The sequence below is a fragment of the Ursus maritimus genome, unplaced genomic scaffold (assembly GCF_017311325.1).
Source record: "Ursus maritimus isolate PB19 unplaced genomic scaffold, ASM1731132v1 scaffold_32, whole genome shotgun sequence".
NCBI classification, from domain to species: domain Eukaryota; kingdom Metazoa; phylum Chordata; class Mammalia; order Carnivora; family Ursidae; genus Ursus; species Ursus maritimus.
Window position 1 is genome coordinate 12025430 of NW_024425786.1, and position 22618 is coordinate 12048047.

The window sequence follows — 22618 nt, forward strand, 5'->3', positions numbered from 1 at the left end:
ATGATAACTTCTATTTTTAAAGCACACACCGTGCCAGGACTTTGGATTAATACATTGCCTGCTCCATTTAATGCCATGGTGACTCTGTGATGTCAGCATTTCGGAGACACAGAGGCACAGAGAAGTCAAGTGAGCTGCTCAGGGTCACACAGGTGGTAAGTGACAGAGCCAGGCTCTGAACTCAGGTCCGTCCGCCCCTGTAGCCCCAGCTCTAGCCGCTCTGCTGCGCGGCCTCCCTGCACCCTGGCCCTTGCTTACCAGCACACGAACACCGACACGGGAGGCAAGATGTTGGGGGTCATGATCCACGGAGCAATCCGGAATATCACGGTGTCCGTGAAGATGGGTGTCAGGGGAATCTCCTGGGCGTGGGAGAGGGAGGGGATCAGAAAGTCTGGTCAGGGTACCTTTCATGCCTACTTTCTAAAGCGGGTGAAACTGATAACAATACTACATTTATTAAGCACTTGCGGTATGTCAGGCCCTGGGGTAGTGCCACACGTGCCATTTCATTTCCGTCTTACAGCAACCCCAGGGGGTAGATGCTATTATAACCCGTATCTTACAGGTAGGGAAACTGAGTCACAGACCTCTAGTCACAGACCTGTTTCACGTGGTTAGTAAGGGGGAGAGCCTGGATTTAAACCCAGGTGGTCAGGCCGCTGCCCGCACACTCTCAACCACTATGGGATCTTTCCCCATCACAGTCCGCTTCCCGAAACCGGCCCACAGGATGACCGGGCCGGCCCTGCACCGCCTTCTGTTTCTGCTTTGCGCACCTTGCCCTTTTGTACAGGTGAGCATTTTAATGTTGTTTGGGAGAATTTTGCTACGTCCAGATTGTTCTTTGAGGAAAGGTTCAAGAAGCTTGCCTGGAACCTGCGGGAAAATGAGCGGACCCTGGGGTTCCTTTGTGTAGTTGGCTTCGAACAGCCACAGGAAGCAGGCACCCGCCCTTGGCGGAGACCATGGCGGCAGGTGGGACTAGGGGCCTCGCTGGCCTTTCCTGCCTGGGTCTGCCTTGTGAGTGTCTTCTGGTGCCCGCTGGAGGGGCCAGTCTGAAGGCCCTGATGGCCAGGCTACGCCAGGCACAGGTGGGAGCAGAAGCCGCCCCCCCATCCCGTTCTGTTAGCGTTGCCATTTTGCGTCTCTTCTCCTGAGGAACTTGAGGGCGCTTCGTGAGTGAGTTCTTGCAAGTTCAGATGCTCACAACCACCCCAGGAAGCAGAAACTTCTGCTGTTTGTCTTACAGATGGGGAAACTAAGGCACAGGGAGTAAATTCACCTGCCCAATGTCTCCTGGGTTTGGAACTGGGCAGTCTCACTCCAGAGCCCATTCCCATACATCTAAGCTAGATTCAGCCTCATCTTCTACAGAGCCCACCGTGTCCTGCCTCCAAAGTAGCCTGGAAGTGACAATGGGGAGGGGACCCTGTGTCGGGGAGGGCAGCCAGGTCCCTCTCTATATCTGAGCAAAACGGGGAGAGCCCAGGAGGTGGGAGTCTGGGGCTGCACTCTTCGCTACGAGAGCTCCTTGTCAGTAGGACACACTCTAAGTGAGGGGGGCTTCTCCCCTAGAGACGCAGGTGCTCTCCTTCCCGTCCAGTTTCCCAAAACCAAGAACAACAGTGAGCAAGATGTCTGGCCATAGGGTTGGAGGAATGACCTGGGGCTGGGATTTGGGGTTCAGCCTGTGGTCAGAGTTGGTATAACCCACAGTTAGGGTGAAGGGACAGTCTGGGGAGGGAAAAGCAGGGCATATAAGTAGTCGATAGACCTCACGTGTGTGGCCTGGTTTGCTTCCTGCACTTACCACTGGGATCTGTGCCTCAGAACCAGGCCCACACCCCTTCAGGGAGGAGGGCCGACGAGGGCCCAGCTGTGGGGAATGCCGGGAACCTCACCCCCAGGGAATCCTGGCGAGCAGGTGCAGCAAGCAGGACGATCCCTAGAGCATAGCTCAGAGGGGCCTGGCAGACAGGTGCGGGTGCTCGGTGGGGAGCAGCTAGGTCTCCAAGCTTGCCCCCCACGCCCGGTGCTTTGTAGGGAGTGGAGCATTGTGGGGACCCCTGAAAGTGGCCCTCTGGAAGGACTTCCACCTGGTCCCCAGGGGCAGCCCTTCATGGTGGAAGCCTGGGAGCCCTCACCTCAGCCATGTACTCCAGCAGGCTGACGTGGATGGAGACCAGGCCTGGGAAACCCTCGTCGGGAAAACGCAGGCCTTCCACGAAGAACATCAGCTCCGCCGAGCCGCCCGTGTACTTGACCACGTGGTAGAGCTTCCGCCGGCCCAGGATGTGGATGTAACGTTGGCCGAAAAACGGGTCTGGAGGGAGAAGGGCCAACGTCAGGTCCCCGCCCCTGCCAGGGGGGTGTCAGTGGGGTGGGGGACAAGAAGCAGAAAGTGCCACCAGAAAGGCCTTGGCCTGGTCATCGTCCCAGCACCGCTGTGTGCTCGCCATGTGGCACTGAGCCAGATCACCTCTGTAGCTTCTGGCTTCCTCGTCTATAAAACAGGCCAACCCCAGGGATGGCCCGGGTGATAGGATAGCAGGTAATGATTGAGCACCTCGTGGTGCTGAGGAAGGATATCACGTTCCCGCTTTGCAGAGGAGGAAACCGAGTCTCAGAAAGGAGAAATGGATTGCAGAGGCCATGGAGCCAGCAAGTGGCCAAGATGGGGCTCGAAATCAGGTGCAATTCTGAACCCCAAGCTCCCCTCCCCTTTTATACACAAAACACCAAGGTGCCCATTTATACCCCAAACTCCTGTCCGTAAAATGGGAGCCACATTGGCATAAAGCCCCGCGCATGTCTGGCTGTACCGTCTCGTGGTTGGGAGGAAAGGCAGGTTTCTCCAGCGTTTCGGCTCCACTGGAAGCCCCCAGCTCTTTCCAGTGCCTGTCCCTCGGCTGGGAATAGTTGTTCCTTTCCTTCCAGGCCTCGGTTTGTGTCCCTTCTGGGAATTACGCCCAGATCCCGCAGAGACCAAGCCAGGGACTCTGTGTGGAGCTTCTGCAGTCCCCATCCTTGCCCATCACCGCCCTTCTGAGGGCGTACGATCTCAGTGTTCAGTTGTCGGCCCTGAGAGACTGTCACCTGAGGGCAGAGCCAGGCCTGGCCGGGCCCAGTACGAACGTCGTGCAGGTCGTGTTTAATGAACGTCTACGGAATGAACCCATGGCTTCCACGCCACTCCCTAAAGGAGAATTTTCGGGCCAGAGCAGAATTACTACTCTGTTCCCAGCATGGGCAATCTCTGGGGAGGGGGGTGGCTAGAAATGGTCAAGATGCCGTGTCTGCATCCAAGAGCAGTGCTCGGCCGATGATAAGGTAACGCAGATGTGGGAAGTGTCCTAGCAGAGCTACTGGGGTGGGGAGGCGGGGAAGGGAGGCACGGTAGGGAGCATGTGAGCAGAGGAAGGGAGACTCTGAGATGGCCTCGGGGGTGGCTGAGCGGGCGTGTGGTGAGGAGAGGAGATGCTTGCATTGCCAAAGGCATGGAGGGAGGACCCTATGTAGTCCAGAAGGAGTTTCTTTATGCCTGGCAGAGCTGGGAGGGCAGAACAGGGAGGGCAGAATCAGGCTCGGCTTAGTACTTATTGTCAACAGCAACGGTGAATGACTAGTCAGCCACGGGTTAGAGTAAGAAACCGGCACGGTCCTCGTACAAATAGGGTGCGTGATTAAAACTAGTAAATTAAATGGAGGAACCTCCGAAGCCCAGGCTCCGGACAGCTCCTCACGTAGCACAGTGTGATCAACGGGACCCTGGTTACGCATCTCTCCGAGGGCACGTTACCCTAGTGTTTATGATTTCCAGAGTCAGAGCGACCTGGGTTCAAATACCCTTCTGGCTTTACAAAGCAGCAAAACCTCAGGGAATTCACTTAACCTCCCTGAGCCTCAGTTCACCCATTTGTTAAATGGGGATAATAGCACCTAGGCCACAAGGTCATTGCAAGATAAAATGACACAGCATCAGTAACCCGGGGAAACCCGGTATCCATGGGTAACCATCAGTAACACGACTGGGACCCGGAGGTATCAGTGGTACGAGAGCCCCTGAGTGAGCTGGCACGTGGCTTTTCTGCAAAACTTACGGCCTTTGTGTTGAATGGCTTACGAACAGAAGGCAAAGAAATAATACCTTCCCTCCCCTTCCCTTGGGTGGGCCCAAGATAAGAGGCAGACGGACCCGAGACCTGGATGTGCCAAGGAGCTGATCCAGAAGGTGAAGTTCTTCTCACGCAGGAAGGACAGGGGGCGCCCGAGCAGATTGTAACCACTGAATAGATCCAAATGGATCTGCATAATTAAAAAGTTCTCCTCTAGGCATTCAGGCTGCACTTGAGCTGAGGCTCAGGGGAGAGCTCTCAGGCCTAGAAGCTGACTTCTCTTGGCAGAAAGTTCCAAAGCTTCCCCAGGACTCCGGGCGGCTGGGCTTGGGGAGGGAAGGGGTCTGGCCAGGAAGCTGGGACGGGTGGAAGGACATGTTCTTGCTCTTCTGCATGTGATTTTCTCCCTCCCATGGCCTGTGACTGACACCTGTCTCTCTTTCTGGTGCTTGGGCTGGCTTCTGGCGGATTGATTCTGTGGTGGGAACAATGCAGCCACTGTCCCAAGGAGCCTCCTTCCCCCGCCCCCAGCCCCCCCAGCTCGGTGCAGGCAGCCTGGGGCATGGCTGGCTCTCCCTGCAGGAACCAACAATGCCCTTCTATTGAGCGGCCCACATGCCCGGGCTGGGCCTGCCAGCCACCCTGACCTCTCCTTGGCCCCAGGCATTGGCCCCATCGGCTGGCGCATGGTATGGTTTGGCATAGCCCTTCTGGTCACCTTGGAGCCATTCCACCTCCCCAGGAGACTCCTTGATGGTGCGACCACCCATCCTGGTTTGCCCGGGACGGAGGGGTTTCCCGGGATGAGGGATTTTCAGTGTTAAAACCAGGGAAGTTCTGGGCAAACTGGGGCAAGCTGGTTGCTGCATTATTATAGAAGAGGTCAGGCCCTGACTTTGGATCCCAGGCAGAACCTGAGGCTGGAACCCTGACGCCTGTTGTCTTCCTAAGAGCATGGGGGACTGCTGTCTCTTGCAAGGATTGTAATTCACAATCATCAGAATAATCCCAGCCGAAACAACAAATGCCATCTATAGAGAGCTTTCTGTGGGCTGGCTCCTGCGTGGCGTGCCTGACATGTTCCTTGTTTAGTCCCCAACCTGAGCAGGGACAGTCATGCCTTCATCATCCCCGCATCACATCACAGCTGAGCCCAGGTCATGGGCTGGTAAGTAGGACTTGCCCAGATGCAGGATGTGAACCTCCCAGGCACCAGAGCTCCCTCTTAGGGTCCCTCGGCCTCTAGCCCAGCTCCCTGGCTTGGGGGACACAGGTGACAAGCAACATTTGTATAACACAACCCATTCTCACCCATACGTGTACTCAGGTATTGACAAAACCTGATAATGTTTGCACAGAAGAGAGGGAAACTGTGCCACCAATGGATTACTTCCCCCTCTCCTACCCCTGTTCTTTCCAGGATTCCACATTTGGCGGGAAAGCTATTTTGGGCAAATCGCTGCGTCAGTAAGGTGCCCCCGTGCCCCGCAGGACAGCAGCCCAGATAAGGCAGACTGGGGAACGGCAGCGTCTCGAGGCCTTTGTCTGCTCAGGGGCCATCTCGGATGGCAAGTGAGGGGCAGAGATGCGATTACGGGGCCAGACTGCAAGCCACTCCCATTAATGAACAGAACCCTCTAGATAACATCTGGGTGTCCCTATTAGCAACACATCACATGTCCCAGTTCAAGGTCACGGTCGAGAGGAGCGGGAGGGGGGAGGAGGTCCTGCTCTACCACCCCCGCCTGCCCCGCCGGCAGCCCCATCCACTATGGTTACCTTGGACTAGACTGGATAAACTTCAACAGCTCGGCCCCCTGGGGCAGCAGAGCCGGCCTGACTCTGGGGACATTCCAACCTGTGGGAGGTCACTGCCAGGGCCCAGTGTGCATCAGGAGGACTGGCCGTGGGTGGCAGCTGTCTGGGCTAAATCACTCCCTGCGGTGAGGGTCCGGGGCCCCCATGACCAGCTCCTCCTGGCCACTGTCCTGGTTCTAGTGGGCCTGTCCAGAGGTGGGCCCCCGAGGAAGGCTGGAGATCCTGGGCCCCCCAGACAGCTGGGCGCACAGGGGAAGCCCCACCAGGCATCATGGCAAATTGCAAAGCTAACTATTTTGCTGAGAGAGCTTTTTAATACATAAATCAGATCTTGACAGTCCCTTGCTTAAAACCCTTTAATGGCTTTCCACTGCTCTCAGAATAAAATCCAAGCCCTCTCTGCATGCCCTGGCCCCTGCCCAGCTTGCTGACCTTGACTTCAACACATCCCCCGCCTCTAGTCTCTCCCTTCTGCTCCTCCAATGCGCCAAGCTGCACCACTCCGCTCTGCTTTGTGTATGCTGTTCCCTCTGTTTGGAACACTCTTCCCTCAGCTCATGAATGGCTGGTTCCTTCTCACTGTAGATTTGGGTCTCAGCTCAAATGTCACCTGCTCAGAAAGGCCTTTCTGGACCACCTGGGGCCAGTGATGCCTCACCTCTGCCCCTAAAGATCCCTAGTACTTGGTGCCTGTCATTTTCTCCCATTGTGCTCCTTATCATGTCTCCCTCCCTAGACCATCACCTCCCCACCACCCCGTGGGGAGTGACTGCAGAGTTCACTGCAGGGGACCCCAACACTGAGAACAGCGCCTGGCACTGAGGGGGGTCAACACGTATTTATAGGAAGAGAGACAGAGTGGGCGGCTGTGAGGACTAGGTCTATGGCAGAAGCATGTCCCTACGCAGTGGGCGCCCAGGAGGCCGTGTCACCATCAAGAGGAGAAAGGGGTGCACTCCGCGTGGCTGCCCACAGCCTCATTGGGGACTCTTGAAAAGTTGGAGGCAGTTCTCAGCTCTAGAAAGTCCAAGATGAGCAGAAAGCACGAGGGGAAGTGCTGGGTGGGTAACCTGCCTTTGTTATCGTGCAGGTGACGCGGCTCCAGAAAAGGTGGATCTCGAAAGCCCTTCCTCCCGTGGTTCATGGGGAAGAAGGGGCTCTGGGTTGTACATAAATTCAAGTCACTACCAACTCCTTTGAGGGAGGAGAGGCCTATCCCTGGGGCCTCCTGATTTCACAGGACAACAGCGCTCCCAGTGACCGTTAGGAAGAGTCGAAGAGTTGGGTCCCTGCCCTCTGCAGTCACCTACGCTTGCAGGGGTCACAGCTGCCGAGGGGGGTTTCTGAGGAGCATGGAGGGCAGAGGTGAGCCCCGGGGAGGTTAACTCAGTGGGCATCGAATGTTAGAAACTTCCAGAAGGGTTGCGCTGTGGTCACTTACTCTCCACGTAGAACACGCCCACTTTGTCCGAGTCGGCCATGGAAATGTAGAGAACTATCTCGTATCCCGCAGGGAGGCGGTCCGGGCCTTTGGTCCGCAGGATCATCTGGGACATGTCCTTGAGGTCTGGGGAGGGGGCATGCAGAGAAGGTTAGAATTAAGAGACGTGCAGCTGGAATGTGGGCTCAGGAAAAACCGTTACTTTTCCAATCAGGACAGAAAACCCCACACATGTGTATTGTGGGAACCGTAAAAAGCATAAAAACTAGTTGTCTTCTCCGACACCATGACCTCCTGTAACTTTCCGGGAATTTCCTTCCAGTGCTTTCCCTATGTGTTGGTGTCCATGTAACTCCTGTTATAAAACCGTGGTTCCAATTGAACTGCATTAATAGTTTTTTCTTCTGTTTTTTAGCAAGAATGGATCTTTTTTTTCCTTTTTTTGAGAGAGAGAGAGAGAGAGAGAGCAGAGCAGGGAGGCACAGAGGGAGAGGGAGAGAATCTTAAGCAAACTTCACGTCCAGCAAGGAGCCGGACATGGGGCTTGATCTCACAACCCTGAGATCATGACCTGAGCTGAAATCAAGAGTTGGATGCTTAACTGACTCAGCTACCCAGGTACCCCAAGAGTGGATATTTGGGCCCACAATCCCCAGGAGATGCGAGGTCACTCCTGCCAGTCTTGGCCCAGCTCACGTCTGAGCATGAGTGTTTCCATTGCTCCTCCTTCCCCCCAACCCTGAGGGTGGGTCCCATTGGCACCTTCCTTGCTGTAGACCTTCTCATCCTTCAAGTCCTCCTTGGGCAGCCAGGGTGTGTCTCGGTCACAGTTCACCAGCAGGATGGCCCCCTGGCCCGCAGGGCCCCAGGTCCAGGATGCCTGCATTGGCGGGGAGAGGGGTCAGTGCCTTCTTGTCTACCTTCTGGCTGATTCCCAGCTCCACTGTAGACCCCACAGGACGCCGAAGAGACAGCCCCAGGATGAGAATAAAGGGCAGCCACCACGCATTGGGGCAGGGGTGACTTGGCATATGCGAACCCCACATCTGATGCCCGGACAGGCTCAGTGTGAGCACCAGAGGCAAGCTCAGGAGGGAGACGGTGGCAGACAGAGACACAGAGATTGGAAAATCAAATGGGCATTTATGAACCTCGAGCCTGGCGTGCCTGTGCCTGCAAGGGGTGGAGGCAGGGAGACCGAGGGCAGCTGGAGGAATGAGCAGGCATGCATTCTACGACAGGCTCTGGAGTCCCCAGAGGGGATCGACAGGCTCTGGAGTCCCCAGAGGGGATCGGGGGAGACGCCTGGATGGACAGACACCCAGCTGTTTCCAGACATGCTGAGTGCTCCAAATGGGACCTGCAAGGCGATCTATTCTCTCCTCTGCGGCCAGGGCCATAATAGAACGAGCTCCAACCAGATCATGTTGCTTTTCCTGCTTTAAGCCCTGTCCGGGGCTCCCTGTTGAGTTAGGATAAAGCCCCAATCCCTGACTGCGGGCTGCAAGGCCGGGTAGGACCGGCCCGCTCTCCATCCGTTACCCCCTTCCCTCTGGCTCGCTCTGCTCCCCCTATGTGGACTCCCGGCTCTCAGGCCAGTGCCCTCACAGGTCCCGTGCTCCTGGCGCTGTCCTGTCTCCCCCCACCTGACCAACCCCACTCCTCCTGTGGTCACAGCATGACCATCCCTTCTTCCCGGAAGGTTTTCTGAGTCTACAGCCCTGAACGGCTGCCCTGGGGTTACATTGAGGGCACCGTACACGTTCTTTCTGGGGGCAACCTTGGGAAAATTGTGATGAGATGGTCACCCATGTCACTCTGTTTAATGTGCCCCCCCCCGCCCCGCCCTGGGCCGCGAACTCCCCGAGCGCAGCGGCCGCCTTCCTCTCCTTCCTTCCGCAGCCCCGGGGTCTGAGCTAGAGCAATAAATCCTTATGGGACAAGTGGAACCTTCACAGGCCCAGATCGAGTCTGAGAAAGTTCAGGCCCCCGGGGATTGAGTGACTTCACCAAGGCTGCCGAGCTCCTCAGGGGGAGCTGGCTGCCACCGAGGCCTCCGTGGAGCCTACTGTCATGTGGCCTGGCCACGGACACAGACCCGGCGTGTCCTTGCAGCCGGCAGCCTCCGGAAGGCAGAGTCCCACAGAGGAGCCGGGGAGATGGGGTTCCCCAGCAGGCGTGAGGCCCCCCGTCTCGGGTACAGAGAGTCTGGGGCTGGCTGCCAGGACCCAGGCTTCTCTCTGGGCTGTGTTCATTTAACTTTTTCAAGTATCCATCTACATGGAATTTAAAACAGGCTTTAGGTTGTTATTAAGAAAGTAACATAAGCCAGCAGCATCAACCAACGTTAAGTGATACAGAAGGCCAGAAAATGGCAGAGACGCAACTTTGCACGGACACAGAGCAAAACCAAGCGAGCTTAAAAACTGGCTCCAGGGCAAAGGACGCGGCAGAAGGTGCCGGAGAACACAATGCTTTCTACGCAAGTTAAAGATACATGTGCACCGACCACGCTGTGTGTTTTGCAAGAATCATGAGAACAGAAAGGAACGCACCAACCCCCTTGAAACGGTGCTTTGTGGGGGAGCAGAATGGGAGTGTGGAATGCAGCATAAGAGGGGATAAATGAATGAATAGATGAACCAATGAAGGAATGATGAATGAATGAATGAATGAATGAAACAAGAGAGGGGTTGTGGGCGCACCCTTAAAAATAACATGCCTTGAACTGAGAATGATTCATGCAGCCTTCTGCTCCCGAGGGTTCCCCTCATTCAGTTTTAAAATTAAAGACAAGGCAAAGTAAGAAGAGCAAACGCTTGATGTTTTCCAACAGCTCTAGGAACTGGGGGGCCCAGCCTGTGGGTGGGGAACAGACTCGGGCAGGTGCTTTACAGCGGCTGCTATAAAGCGCTTGGCCCCTCTGTGGGCTCTGATGGGCGTGCTGTGTGTGGGAGCCTGCCTTGGGCCTCAGTCTCCTTATCTGTAAAAGGAGAGCTGTCTACTTGTGGGGAGGACCACGGCTGTCTGCAGCATCCATCCTGGGGCTCTGCCCCACCTCCCCGGGAGGCCCCCAGTCCAGGGCCGTGTGCCCTGGTAGCTCGGTACCTTTCTTGGGTTGTTCTTCTCCACCACGCCGTCCCGGTCTGCATCCACGTCCAGGGAGATCTCTGGGGACAGACACACGGGTGAGTGGTGGAGCCTGCCAGACAGGGTGGGGCGGGGCCGGGAGGAAGACCTGTGCGGTTAGGGTGCGACGCACACGTTCGCTTGGTCCCTGGAAGGGGAGGGCCTGGCTGTCATCTTATGCCACCCCCTGCCCCAACACCCCGCTGCCCGATGAAGGACGTGAGCAGATGCCGTGCCAACCTCACAACTGACAGACTGGGGAGGGGCGATTAGGTAGGGCGGGGATCTCCCCACACTTTGTAGTTCTGCAGGCGGTTCTGGGGGGGTGGGCGGGATGAGCATCACTGGACAGATCTAGGAGCCTTGGCTCAGAGATGTCAAGTCACGGCCCCGTGTGAACAGGCAGCATTAGCAGAACTGGGGCACACACTGCGTTTGGCCTGACCTGAAAGCTCATATTTTGAAAACTTTCATAGGAGTTCCTGGCTGCCTTTCTCAGTCTGTCTTGGTGGTGCGCACACACGCGTTTGGGTGTGATCTCTTCTAGAACTCCTGCCTCCCACCAGGGTTTTACTTTGGGTGGGAAGCTGGGTCTCCAACCCCTCTGGATCTGGGGGTGCCTGAGAAAGCCAGGCTATCAGATATGAGGATCCAGGCAGGGGTCCCTGTTTATTCCTTCTGCTGGGGAAGGGGCATTTGGTATCCCTAGGCCTGTCCTGGGGACAGGATTCATGGAAACTGTGTGGGGTGGTGAAGGAGCCAAGATTTAGTGTTAGTGCAGGGTTTGAACCCTGCTTTTCTGCTTACAAGCTGTGTGACTTCGGGCAGGTTGGACAGCCTCTCTGAGCTAGTTTCCCTTCCTGCACTGGAGGATGTTTAATAGCATCCCTGGCCTCTACCTGCCAGATGCCAGTAATAGCCCCCAACTGCGACAACCAAAATATCTCCAGATATTGCCGAATGTCCCTTGGTAGGCCAGATGGCCCCCTGGTTAGAGACTAACAGGGCAGGGCAGAGCAGGGGGGTTGTCCCGAGGCGATGGGAGTGTCACACAATGGTATGAGCCGGGTCCAGGTCTTGGAACTGTCCCGTGGGCTCGGCCTCACGTGGAGCATGACTTGGACCAAGGCAGGAGCTGGGTGGGAGTGAATGCATTCCTGGTCTGTCCCCTTGGCAGGCGTGCTCTCTCCCTGGACCGGGTGGGGAGGAGGGTCCTGGCACAGGAAGGCCACTGATGTCACCCTTCCTGAGGCGGCTCACCCTGGGGATAATACTCAAGTCCTCTCTTTGCTCACAGCCCGATTCCCTGAATGTGGCTTCTTTGGATCTAGAAGGAGGCGGGATGGGGGAAACTCTCAGGGTGCTTGGTCCTTGGGAGAGGCAGCACCCCAGTGTCCCAGCCCCTGCAGCCCTGCTGTCAGTCGGGTGCCGTAGGGCATGACTAGTGAGCTTCTTCACTGAGTCCATCTGCTCGGCAAATCACCATTGAGCATCCACTACGAGACATGGGGACCCAGCGGTAGGCATTCAGGGAACACTGCCCGCCCTGGAGTCCCCAGTCCTGGGAGATAAACATTATTATTGCCACTGTAGAGGTGAGCAAACCCAGCCTTGGAGACATCACCTGTCAGTGAATTGGACTGATAACCTGGACGCTGGTGCAGGGTAAGGGTTCTAGGCACAAAGTAGGGAAGCGGGTACCACCAGCTGCTGTGAAAGAGACTGAAGTCTCAGATGGAGGAACAGTATTGATTTTGGCTTCCAGACCTTTGTGAACTTTCCAACTGGACACTCCCCAGTGAATGCTGCCTTTCAGGGAGGTTGGCTTCCTGAAGCCTCTCCTGGGAACCAGCCACAGACCCGGGCTCCCTAAGGAACCCCTGTCTTTGCTTTTGCAGATAACAATCTCTTCTGTGTGTGCAGTTCCCTTTGCTGGGGGCAGAGCACCTCCCACTGTGTGTTCTCCCCTCAATCATACCAGCGGGGAGGAATTATCACCCACCCAGCCACCCTCACCACACAGATGAGGAGACCGAGGGACCCTGCAGGGAAGTGACCTCAAAGTCCCTAGAGAGTGCAGAGCTAGGCGTCCCGCTTGGGCCTCTGACTCCAGACCCCTGGCCTTGGACTGTTTCCTCTCCACCAACTCAGGCCGATCTCCACCTTGGGCTGTTTCTAAAACCCAAGTCCTCCTTCAAAGACCCAAGACTTACTCCCCTTAAGGCCCTTTCCAGAGGAGCTGGCCATATCCCCACCCTGGCAGCCCTGGGACTTTCGTCTCTAGGTCAAGGGGCACCACACCACGGCTGTGGGTGAGTCCATGAACACAGTGGGTCACAGGAGAGAAATTATGATGCACTTAACTGTGCTTTACTTCATGATAAATTCCTTAAATTAAAAATTTTTTTCCATGTAGGGGCGCCCGGGTGGCTCAGTTGGTTAAGCGTCTGCCTTCAGCTCAGGTCATGATCCTGGAGTCCTGGGATCAAGCCCCACATTGGACTCTTTGCTCAGTGGGGAGTCTGTTTCTCCCTCTCCCCCTGCCCTTTCCCCTCTTCCTTCTCTCTCTCTCTCGCTCACTCTCTCTCTCTCAAGTAGATAAAATCTTCAAAAAATTTAAAAAATAAAAATTTTATTGATGTAATATTTGTACAAAATGCAAAAAAAAAAAAAAAAAACACCAACCCACCAAAAAACAAAACAAAACCAAACAAAAAACCCAAAACCTCAAATAGCACCAAACAGCTTCTAAAATATAACAGTTCCTGTCCATCGCATCCTCTCACCTGCCCGAGGCAGTCTCCATAATACTAAGTCATACGCTTATTGCTTTTCCTCTATTTATTAACTTCAGACAAGTTTCACTGACTTCCTGTTAGAAAATTCAGGCATTACAACATCAGGCTCTCTTATCACCCATTTCCCAACCTCCAGGGCGTCTCCCCTTCCAAGTTCCCTCCAACGTCCAATTTAACTCGATTTCGAGGGGATGATCCTTGTAGGAACAGAGAACAGGGCTGTCATGACCCACCCAGAGCTCTGCCCTCCCGAGATAGCTCTGTCTTCCCTGCAGGGGAGGAGGGGAGGACACCCGGGCTCCAGACGACATTTCCCAGAGGCTCCGAATCCTACCTCAGCTCCCCAGAATAGCCCCAAGGTGTCAGGTGGCACCTGGGGTGTGGGGCAGATTTATGGGAAATGTCAGTGGGATTGAGTTCAAGGTAGTCTGCCCTGAGAACCTAGACACTGAGGCTTCAGGCTTGACACAGAGGCAGAAGCATTTTGGCAGGACGCTGGCCCCCGTGGGCCGTGGCAGGGTGCCGAGACTACTTATGTAACTGGGCGGCTTGGGGTGTGGTGGGGAGGAAGGACTTTCTCCCCCACGGCCAACTAGGGCAATTATCCCAGGGCCTGGGGAGGGGGCACAAGAAATGAGGTCCTTAGGATGATGCTAAGAATTCTCAAGACTCACGTCCTGCTCCTGTTGCCAGGACCACAGCAAAGCGGGTAAGCCCTCCCCTTCACGGGGAAGGAGTCTTGAAGGCCGTGAGGGACCTATGGGCTCAAAGCCTTCATTTTGCAGCTGGAAGAAAATGAGGTCCCGAGGGGTGGGCTACTTGGCAAGGTCACACAGCACGTCCTTGGCAGGACTGAGAGCCAAGCCCCAGGGCCTAGTTTGGCCAAGGGCACCATGGGTTTGTTTCTAAATCCCAGGAGGAAGACGGACAGACAATGGGGTTCTCAGCTTTGCCCAGGCAGAGGGAAAACGTGGCTAGCATCTCCAAGCGGAACGGAGAGAAGAATGTATATTAACGGAGTGTCCACCCCATGCACACACCCTCCCATCGGATTCCTGTGAGCATCGTGCACGCGGGTGCGGGGAATCCCTCCGTGCAGATGAGGGACCTGGGGCTCAGGGCAGCGACGGTCACAATGAGGCTGGAGGGGCAGAGCCTGAAACGAGACTAACTGATGTCTCTTCCACAGCCTGGGCTGTTTCTGCTCAGCGTGAGCTCAGGGCAGAACCAGGGTGGGATGGACTCCGATATGTCCCTGGGAGGGCAGCCCCACCATCTGGGGACTTTCGGGGTGTTCCCGCCTCTGAGGTGCCCTCCGTATGAAGAGGCGAGGATTACTCAGGACCTGGGGCTCAGGGCCCCTGGGGTAGATGCCTGAGGAAGACAAGACCCGGAGGGTCAGACAGACCAGTGGGTCCTAAGGGGAACCAACTTCCACCAGGGTCCCTGGTGGAATGGGTAATGTAAGTTCAGTGGGTGAGGTTTCCACAAGACGTTTTTTCTGCAATGTAAATGCCTGTCTTTTATTCTGGAATGATTCCTCTGCCTGCTTTTTAGGTGTGAAAATGTGAGAATGATGGTGATAGCTGTTGGCAACTTCTTTTATTTATACTTACATAATAAATAATATATATATAAATATAAAAATATTTCTATATATTTTTCTTTTTGGCCAAGCATCAACATTGTCAGGGTTACTATTGGGGGGGGGGTGTCGGTGGGCATTCTACTGGTCCACGGAACCGGACTATCCGGAAGCACAGTTAGTGTCTTCTGGGTCTCAGCCCTGCTGCTCCCTCGAGCACAAGCCCCACAGTCCTTCAGACGAGAGAGGGAGTCCAGTCCCGCCTCCTCACAGGGCGCTGTTTTGCCATCTATCCTGTCTGCCTGGCTTTGGGGGAAGTCTCGCTCATGGTGGTGTCAGCCCTCTGGGACCAGCCTCACTGGACAGGCCTTCTGGCCACTGCCCTTCCTGCTTCCATCCTCAGGTGTCCCGTGTCTGTGGGATCAGGTTTCCTCAGGGCCGGTCATCTGAGACGCCCTGGGGGCCGTGTGTGCATGCGAGGGGCCGGCCAGCCCTCCACTGCAACTGGGGAGGCTTTGGTGCCCATGTCCCAGGGCCCCCTGAGGGTATCCCGGGGACCCCACCCCAAGGCTGGGCACTCCCCCGGTGCAGAAAGAGGGTCAGGGTGACCAGCACACAAGCCTACTGGAGAGGAAGCTGCGAGGAAGAGGCGCGTTGCTGTTGAGCCTGCTTTGGCGGCTGGAGAAGATGGTGCCGATGTAGGAATTAGTGGTTTTCTGGGGGAAGTTCTGAGACCCCTTGTCTATCCTGGGTGTAGGTGGAGGGTAGATTGAGAGCGTGACCGTAAAGGATGGGAGCTTGGCAGTCTGTAGGTGCTCAAGAAAGGTCAGGTGTTTCTCCTTCTCCTCCTCAAAGCACCCAGCACCGTCCAGGACACAGAGTAGGTGTTGAATAAATGAAAGACATTTTCTCTATTTTTAAGCACTCAGCACACAGCGAGTCTCAGTAGCTGGTAGTTCTCTCCCCCCACTGTGTGACAGCTCTATCAATGCAAAATTAAGGTTGGACAGACAGAATGACCCTTAAACATCATGTAATTAAAATTAAAAAGAAGATATAAAAGTAACACGTCACCTGCAGGAGAGTCGAGTGGCTGCGGAAGACCGCACCCCACGAGCCCTGGCACCCAGGCAGGGGAGTACTGCGCAGATGGGAAGACCCTGGGAGGGGAATCATCCTGAACTCCGGGCCCAACCTGCCAGGAAATTGCTGTGTGACTTTGAACAAGTTTCCTAACCTCTCTGGGCCTCCTTGTCCTCAATGCCAAATGAAAGGCTTGGACTAGGTGAGTTAAGGAACCGGGCTGCCCGTCTGTGTTCCCAGGGCGGGGTCTAGGGAGGGCGAGGGGGTAGCTGGGACTGTCAGGGACAGAGCAGACAGGCCACTTCCCTCAGAAGGGAAGGCAAGCTCTTCTCCAGGCTGCAGGGGAGAGGAAGGGGAGGAACAGACTTTGCTCTTTCTTTTCAGTGGCCCACAGAGCCTGGGGTGGGGATGCTGACACTGGGGGCGAGGTGCTGGCAGACCCGGGTATGCCTCCACCCAGGACATCCCTCACCCCAGGACAGAAGGGCCTGGGCACGTGTGGCATTACTTCTCGTCCTGCATTATTCAGAGGAAGCTCCGAGTGCCAGGTCAGCAGCCTTGGAAATAGGCCAAGTGCTGCTGAGAAGGGCAGCAGTGTCAGCCCCTGGGGAGGAAAGCACCCAGGCCGCAGCCACACCAACTTACCAATGGCCGTGAGGAAGAGCCCAGCCTGGTCAATGGGCATATTCCCCTCCTCCTCGTAGTAGTTGACGGTGACCTTGGCAGGGAGGGGTGGTGCATTGGGAGGGAGAGAAGAGCAGAGATCACAGATCACAGGCAGCAAAATCTGCAGTGACCACCCTCCCTGACTCACCCCTTGCAGCCTGTTAAGCCAATTCTCCCCAAACATCCAAACCCTCTCCTCCAGGAAGCATTCCTGGGTTGGTGGGCTGCTTCTCTCAAATTATCCAACAGATAGGGGGCTCCCCTCCTCTGAGAGGGCATGCAGGGTGCTGACTGCTTACCTATGACCCCTGGTGCATTCTGCTGCCTGCCCCCTCGCCCCCTCCCCCCCCCAGTATCTGCCATGGTGTATGACACGCTCCTGCTAAGCAACCAGGGGGCGGGGCTGAGGTGTTTTCTTTGAATAATGCCCAGTGCCGTCACTGCCACGGGGCGCGTGGGGAAGTTCATAATTAGAGAACCAGCGAAGAGACGTCTGGTCTCAGCCTCACCGCTTGGGCAATTGGCCCTGCAGCACGGGCACTCGCACCCCGTTTAACACGGGAGGAGTCCAAGGACGTTTGGGGCCGTAACTCCCGGTGATTCTGATATATCACTCAGCAGCCCACAGCTTGAACCTTCCACGAAGCCTTCATGCCACGGTCTGGCCCCGAGCCTGCAGTCTAGCAGCCACCAGCCCCAGGTGGGTCCTGCGCCCACACACGTGGCCAATCTGATCTGAGATGTGCTCTAAGTGTGACCGAGACTTGGTACGAGAAGGAACCTATGCTCGCGTATGAATTGTTTTTCTTTATATTGGTATCATGTCAAAATAACAACATGTTGATCTCAGGAGTTAAGGAAAATACACTGCTAAAACAGAGCCCACCTGTTTCTGTTCTTTCAGTGTGGCCACTAGGAACGTGGCAATGACAAGTGTGGCTCGCATTCTGTTTGTGTCGGACGGCGCTGCTCTAGCTCGGCCCCGGGCTCCCGCTGCCCTCGGAGGACCTCCCCAGCCAGGATACCTTGTCACTGCTGGCCTCGGTGCTCGCCTGGCTCATGGTGACGCGCAGCGTGGTGCTGGGCGACAGAAGCCAGCGCTGTTTGCCGTTGGTGGCCACCTCCTCGACCTGCCCGTCATGCACCACCTCCACCCGCACGCGCTCTGAGTGCTTCAGGCTGAAGGTCTGGGCCTCGGCGGGGGCCGCACTGTATGGAGAGAGGAGAGTGGGTCATGGAGTGGGGGAGATCCCAGGGCAGGTGGGATAAGGGACTTCCAAAAAAGACCCCTGGAGGGGCGGGGCTGCAAGGGACCTCCTGGGTGGTCAGGTCTGGGGGACCCCCAAGGGCCCAGCTGCACTACAATCACCCAGTAGTGGGGAGGGCACTTGGTAAAATACAGAGTCTTGTACCCACTGAGCCAGAATGTTCGGGGGGGGGCGGGGCCTGGGGATCTGAATTCTTAACAGGCTTCCTCGTGCTTCTGATGGGCCGCCATGTGGGGTCCTAAGGGTGCAGGTACTGAGGCCCAGACCAAGAAATGAATTCGCTCCCAAGGCAGCGCCCACCCCTGATCCGGTGTGCGAACCGCAGGCAGAACTTGGCTGAAGGGCACGAGGCAGGTGTGAAAGCGCTGGGTTTGCCCAGGGAAGGAGCCTGGGACTTGGGTCCTCAAGGGGCAGAGGTGGGCTGGCTCGGTCACAAAGATCCCTCCCTCCCGCCACACTTTCTCTCCCAGCTCGGAGCTCCCTCCTCTGAGAGCCATTCCTAGGGGTTCCGGAGTGGTTTTCTATTAAAGAGTGATACCTTCGGAATTCTTTTTTTTTTTTCAAAGGTTGCATTTATTTATTTGAGAGAGAGATAGAGAGAGAGAGAGAGAGAGAGCGTGAGCAGGGGGAAAGGAAGCAGCAGGCCCCCCACTGAGCAAGGAGTCTGATGCGGGGCTTGATCCCAAGACCCTGGGATCATGACCTGAGCCAAAGGCAGGCGATTAACCGAATGAGCCACCCAGGTGGCCCCCCCCCCCGCTTTTTAAGATTTTATTTATTTATTTGTCAGAGAGAGAGAGAGAGAGAGCACAAGCAGGGGGAGCAGCAGGCAGAGGGAGAAGCAGGCTCCCCGCTGAGCAAGGAGCCTGATGTGGGACTGGATCCCAGGACCCTGGGATCATGACCTGAGCTGAAGGCAGGTGCTTAACTGACAAGCCACCCAGGCATCCTAGTACCCTTGAAATTCTTGAAAAGCCATGAAGATTTCAGGGCAGGAAATGGACTGGTTTGATCTGGTTGCTATATGCATGTCTGTGTGTCCCCAAAGTCACATGCCGAAGCCCTGACCCCCGCCCAACGTGATTGCATTTGAAGAGAGGGCTTTCAGAAGATAGAGTTGAATGAAGTCATAAGCACCAGGTCCCATCTGACAGGACTGGTGCCCTTATAGGAAGGGGAAGAGAGATCTTTCTCCCGCACTCCCAGGAAGCCCATGTGAGCTCACAGTGAGAAAGCAGCCGTCTGCGGGCCAGGAAGGGCTCCCACCCCAACCCGACTGTGCTGGCCCCCTGATCTCGGACTTCCAGCCTCCAGGAGGGTGAGAAATTCACTTCTTTGTTTAAGCCACTCAGCCCACGGTAGTTTGTAACTGCCTAAGACACTGGTTTAAGGCGAGGTGACAGGAAGGACGGGGAGACTGGGGGAGGAAGGTGCTTAGGGTGGACAGTTTTGCTAAATCCAGCCCCCGGTCTGAAGGTTCCCAGAGGCTAAAGAGGGCTCAGAGGGATTTAGGTGGGATTCTCATGGGATTTGGGACTAAGACGTATGTACAAGTGTCTGCCTCAAAGCCACATCTGTTCTTCTGAGGGCCTGGCGCTCCTGGGTTCCAGAATAGTTTTCCACTGTGGTTAGGCATCAGTCGTCCGGGCGTGCACTCTAAATCTCCAGGTTTTTTTTTTTTTTTTTTTTTTTTTTGAAGACTAGAGATTTCGTGGGTCCTTTCCCTGGAGAGTCTGGCTGGCAGAGCGGAGGCTTGGCGGGGGCAGCTAAGACGTGAGCAGTGGCCAGGGGGCTGGATGAGAGGTTTACACCAGTGGTTCTCAGAGCTCAGCCGCATTACCTGGAAGGCTGGTCTACACGCACGTTGCCGGGCCCCTCCTCAGAGTTTCAGATCCAGCAGGTCTGGAGTGGGGACTGAGAATTGGCATTTCTACCATTTCCAGGAACGGGTGGTGATGCTGGCCCAGGCCTACACTCTGAGAACCACTGGGCTAGACATTCAGCAGTGCGGCCTGGTGGTGAGAGCCCTGCGGGGGCCGAGGCCGTGACTGTGAGTCACGCAGGGTCTCTGTGATGACCCAGGCCACTGACTGCAGGGGCTGCTGGTGAAGGCCACTGGTCTGGGGGGCACTGCCGGAGAGCGCAGGCAAGGGTCCGGCGGTCCACGCCTGGGTCTGGGAGAGGAGCTTGGGAAGGAAGTTCCAGGGCCACCCTGTTTCTTGTCCATCTGCCCCCTTCTAAGTTCCTCAGCCCCTCACAGGGCCACTGGGCTGATCGGAACCTGGACACTTGTCAGCAGTGGTCTGCTGCCACCTGTCCATACCCATCAGTGGGAGGAGCAGAGGCTCAGCAGAAACCCTGGATTGGGGGTACTTTTGCATAAGATGTGGGTTTGACCCCAGTTTTGCCACTGAGTCACTGAGAGAGCCTGGAGTGCGTTCCTCACACTGTCTCAGCGTCCATTGCTGCTCTGGAAAACACCCACTCACCCCTGCTGTCCCACAGGCTTCTTCCCTCGTCCCTCATCAGGCAGGGGCTGCCCTTTGTCTCAGGGTGTTGCCATGGGGTGCCTGTCCTCCTCTGCACTGCGAGCCCCTGAGGGCAGGGTCTGGCCTCTTCCATCCCTCCTCCTCCAGGGTGCAGCGGAGGGCTGGGCACACCACACACGCCCCAGCCAGGAGGGCAGAGCTGAGCAGGACAGAGGCGAGCCTCTTAGAAATGCCTGGGGGCATTGCCCACAGGGCCCGCGTGTCAGACGCTGTTAGGTGGCACATGGATGCACGATCGAAAAGCTTTATGTATTTATTAAATGTGTCATCTTTTTACGGCAATTAATAAAGGATTTCCACTTACAGTAATGATATAAGATCTCCACTTATTTATTTATTTTTTAAAAGATTTTATTTATTTATTTGACACAAAGAGACAGCCAGCGAGAGAGGGAACACAGCAGGGGAGGTGGGAGAGGAAGAAGCAGGCTCGTAGCGGAGGAGCCTGATGTGGGGCTCGATCCAAGAACTCCAGGATCACGCCCTGAGCCGAAGGCAGACGCTTAATGACTGCGCCACCCAGGCGCCCCTCCATTTATTTATTTTTTAAAGTAGGCTCCATGCCCAACGTGGGGCTTAAACCCATGACCTTGAGATCGAGAGTCACAGGCTCTACTAGCTGAGCCAGCCAGACGCCCCATAAGATCTCCATTTAAATAAAATAATAGGGGCACCTGGGTGGCTCAGTCATTTAACCGTCTGCCTTCGGCTCAGGTCATGATCTGAGGGTCCTGGGATCGAGTCCCGCGTCGGGCTCCCCGCCCAGTAGGGAATCTGCTTCTCCCTCTCCCTCTGCCCTTCTTCCCCCACCCCTCCCTGCTTGGGCTCTCTGCACTCGTGCTGTCTCAAATAAATAAAGAAAATCTTTAAAAAATAGAGTAATAAAATATGAGTTGTTGTAAAGAAAATGTTAAGTTATTAATACTACAGGTGGAATATGGTTTTGGTAAAAATCATGAGTTTGAGCACTGGGGGGTGGGCTCAGGTCAGGGAAACATGCCTCTAGTCCCAGCTTTGACCATCAGCTTGCTGGATGGCCCGGGGCAAGGCGCTTTCCCTCTGTTTCACCAAGTGTGACATGGGAGCGTGACACCAGGTAGGGGTGGCGGCTGGCATCCGGGCAGCACAGAGGGGGCCAGCCCTGGACTGGGGTGAGGAGGGAGGCACGGAGGAGCTGGGGATCTCCCGGCTGGGTCCCCGCTCCACTTTAAGCAGAGCCACAGAGATTTCATCTGGTTTTATACATTGGGTTTCTGCATGCAGCTCTATTTAGGAGAAAGAATGCTTGACAAACTCATAGGGCAGGATGAGTTTTAGGACCCGACTCTGACAATAGCGGCTCTAAGCGATGCTTCCTTCGTTCCTCTGGGCCGGTGAGAAACTGGAGGAGGCCCCAGAGGCTCAGGGGGTTAACGCCCGGCCCCACACCCTCCTACCCCAGCACCAGCCCTGCTCTGAGCTGAGCAAACAGCTATTCTTGGAGCGGCTCTGGCAGAAGCAACAAAGGCACCCATTGTCCTCTGCGGATCCTGCCAGCTGCCTCCCTCCCCAGGAAGAACCTCTCAGAACTCATCCCCCAGAAACCCGAGAACCAGGGGCTGTGGGCACCTCGACTGTCCCTGGAGGCCGCAGGGAGGGGCCCAGGGTGGTATCAGGGGAGAGAGTGGGGGTATTGGTGGTGGCCCGGACCTCCTGCTTACGGGATGGAGGCTGAAGGTAGCGTGCCCAGGACAGGCTGCCAGGCCCCGGGACCACATCTGTTCTGCCGACCATCGCACCCTGGTGCCCAGGACAGGGCCATGCTCCATATATACTTTGGGAATAAGTGAATGATGGAATGCACCTTTCTAGGTTTCCCTACCTGTATTACCAGAGGGATTAAAAAAAATGAAATCAGGTTACTCGGCCGCTTGAAAATACTCAGTGGCTCCTGAGTGTGAGCTGGTACAGTAAAAGCTGGGACCCAACCAGTGACATTCAGCCACTGAGTCTCAGCTCGTCTCTCCAGCCTCTGAAGGCTGCACTGTCCCAGCTCACTGTGCACTTTGCAAATGCAGGTCCTTCCACCCTTCCTTTCCCGGACTTCTCTGCCGGGCAACTGACCATCCCTCCTTAAAGACCCAGCTCAATCCATTTGTCTCCATCTGTGTCTCTTTCCCTTGT

At 55.8% G+C, this 22618-nt stretch overlaps 1 protein-coding gene across 1 annotated transcript in view; it reads right to left on the reverse strand.

Moving 5' to 3' along the window:
• PADI2 (peptidyl arginine deiminase 2) overlaps positions 1 to 22618 on the reverse strand; it is a 44741-nt gene that overhangs the window by 13393 nt on the left and 8730 nt on the right. Inside the window, exons 2-8 of the mRNA XM_008694904.2 lie at positions 17664 to 17847; positions 16618 to 16690; positions 10486 to 10547; positions 8140 to 8257; positions 7378 to 7503; positions 2148 to 2326; positions 259 to 362 (exon numbers count right to left, since the gene is read on the reverse strand). Coding sequence (XP_008693126.2) covers positions 259 to 362; positions 2148 to 2326; positions 7378 to 7503; positions 8140 to 8257; positions 10486 to 10547; positions 16618 to 16690; positions 17664 to 17847 — 846 coding nt within the window. The remainder of the gene's footprint in view (positions 1 to 258; positions 363 to 2147; positions 2327 to 7377; positions 7504 to 8139; positions 8258 to 10485; positions 10548 to 16617; positions 16691 to 17663; positions 17848 to 22618) is intronic.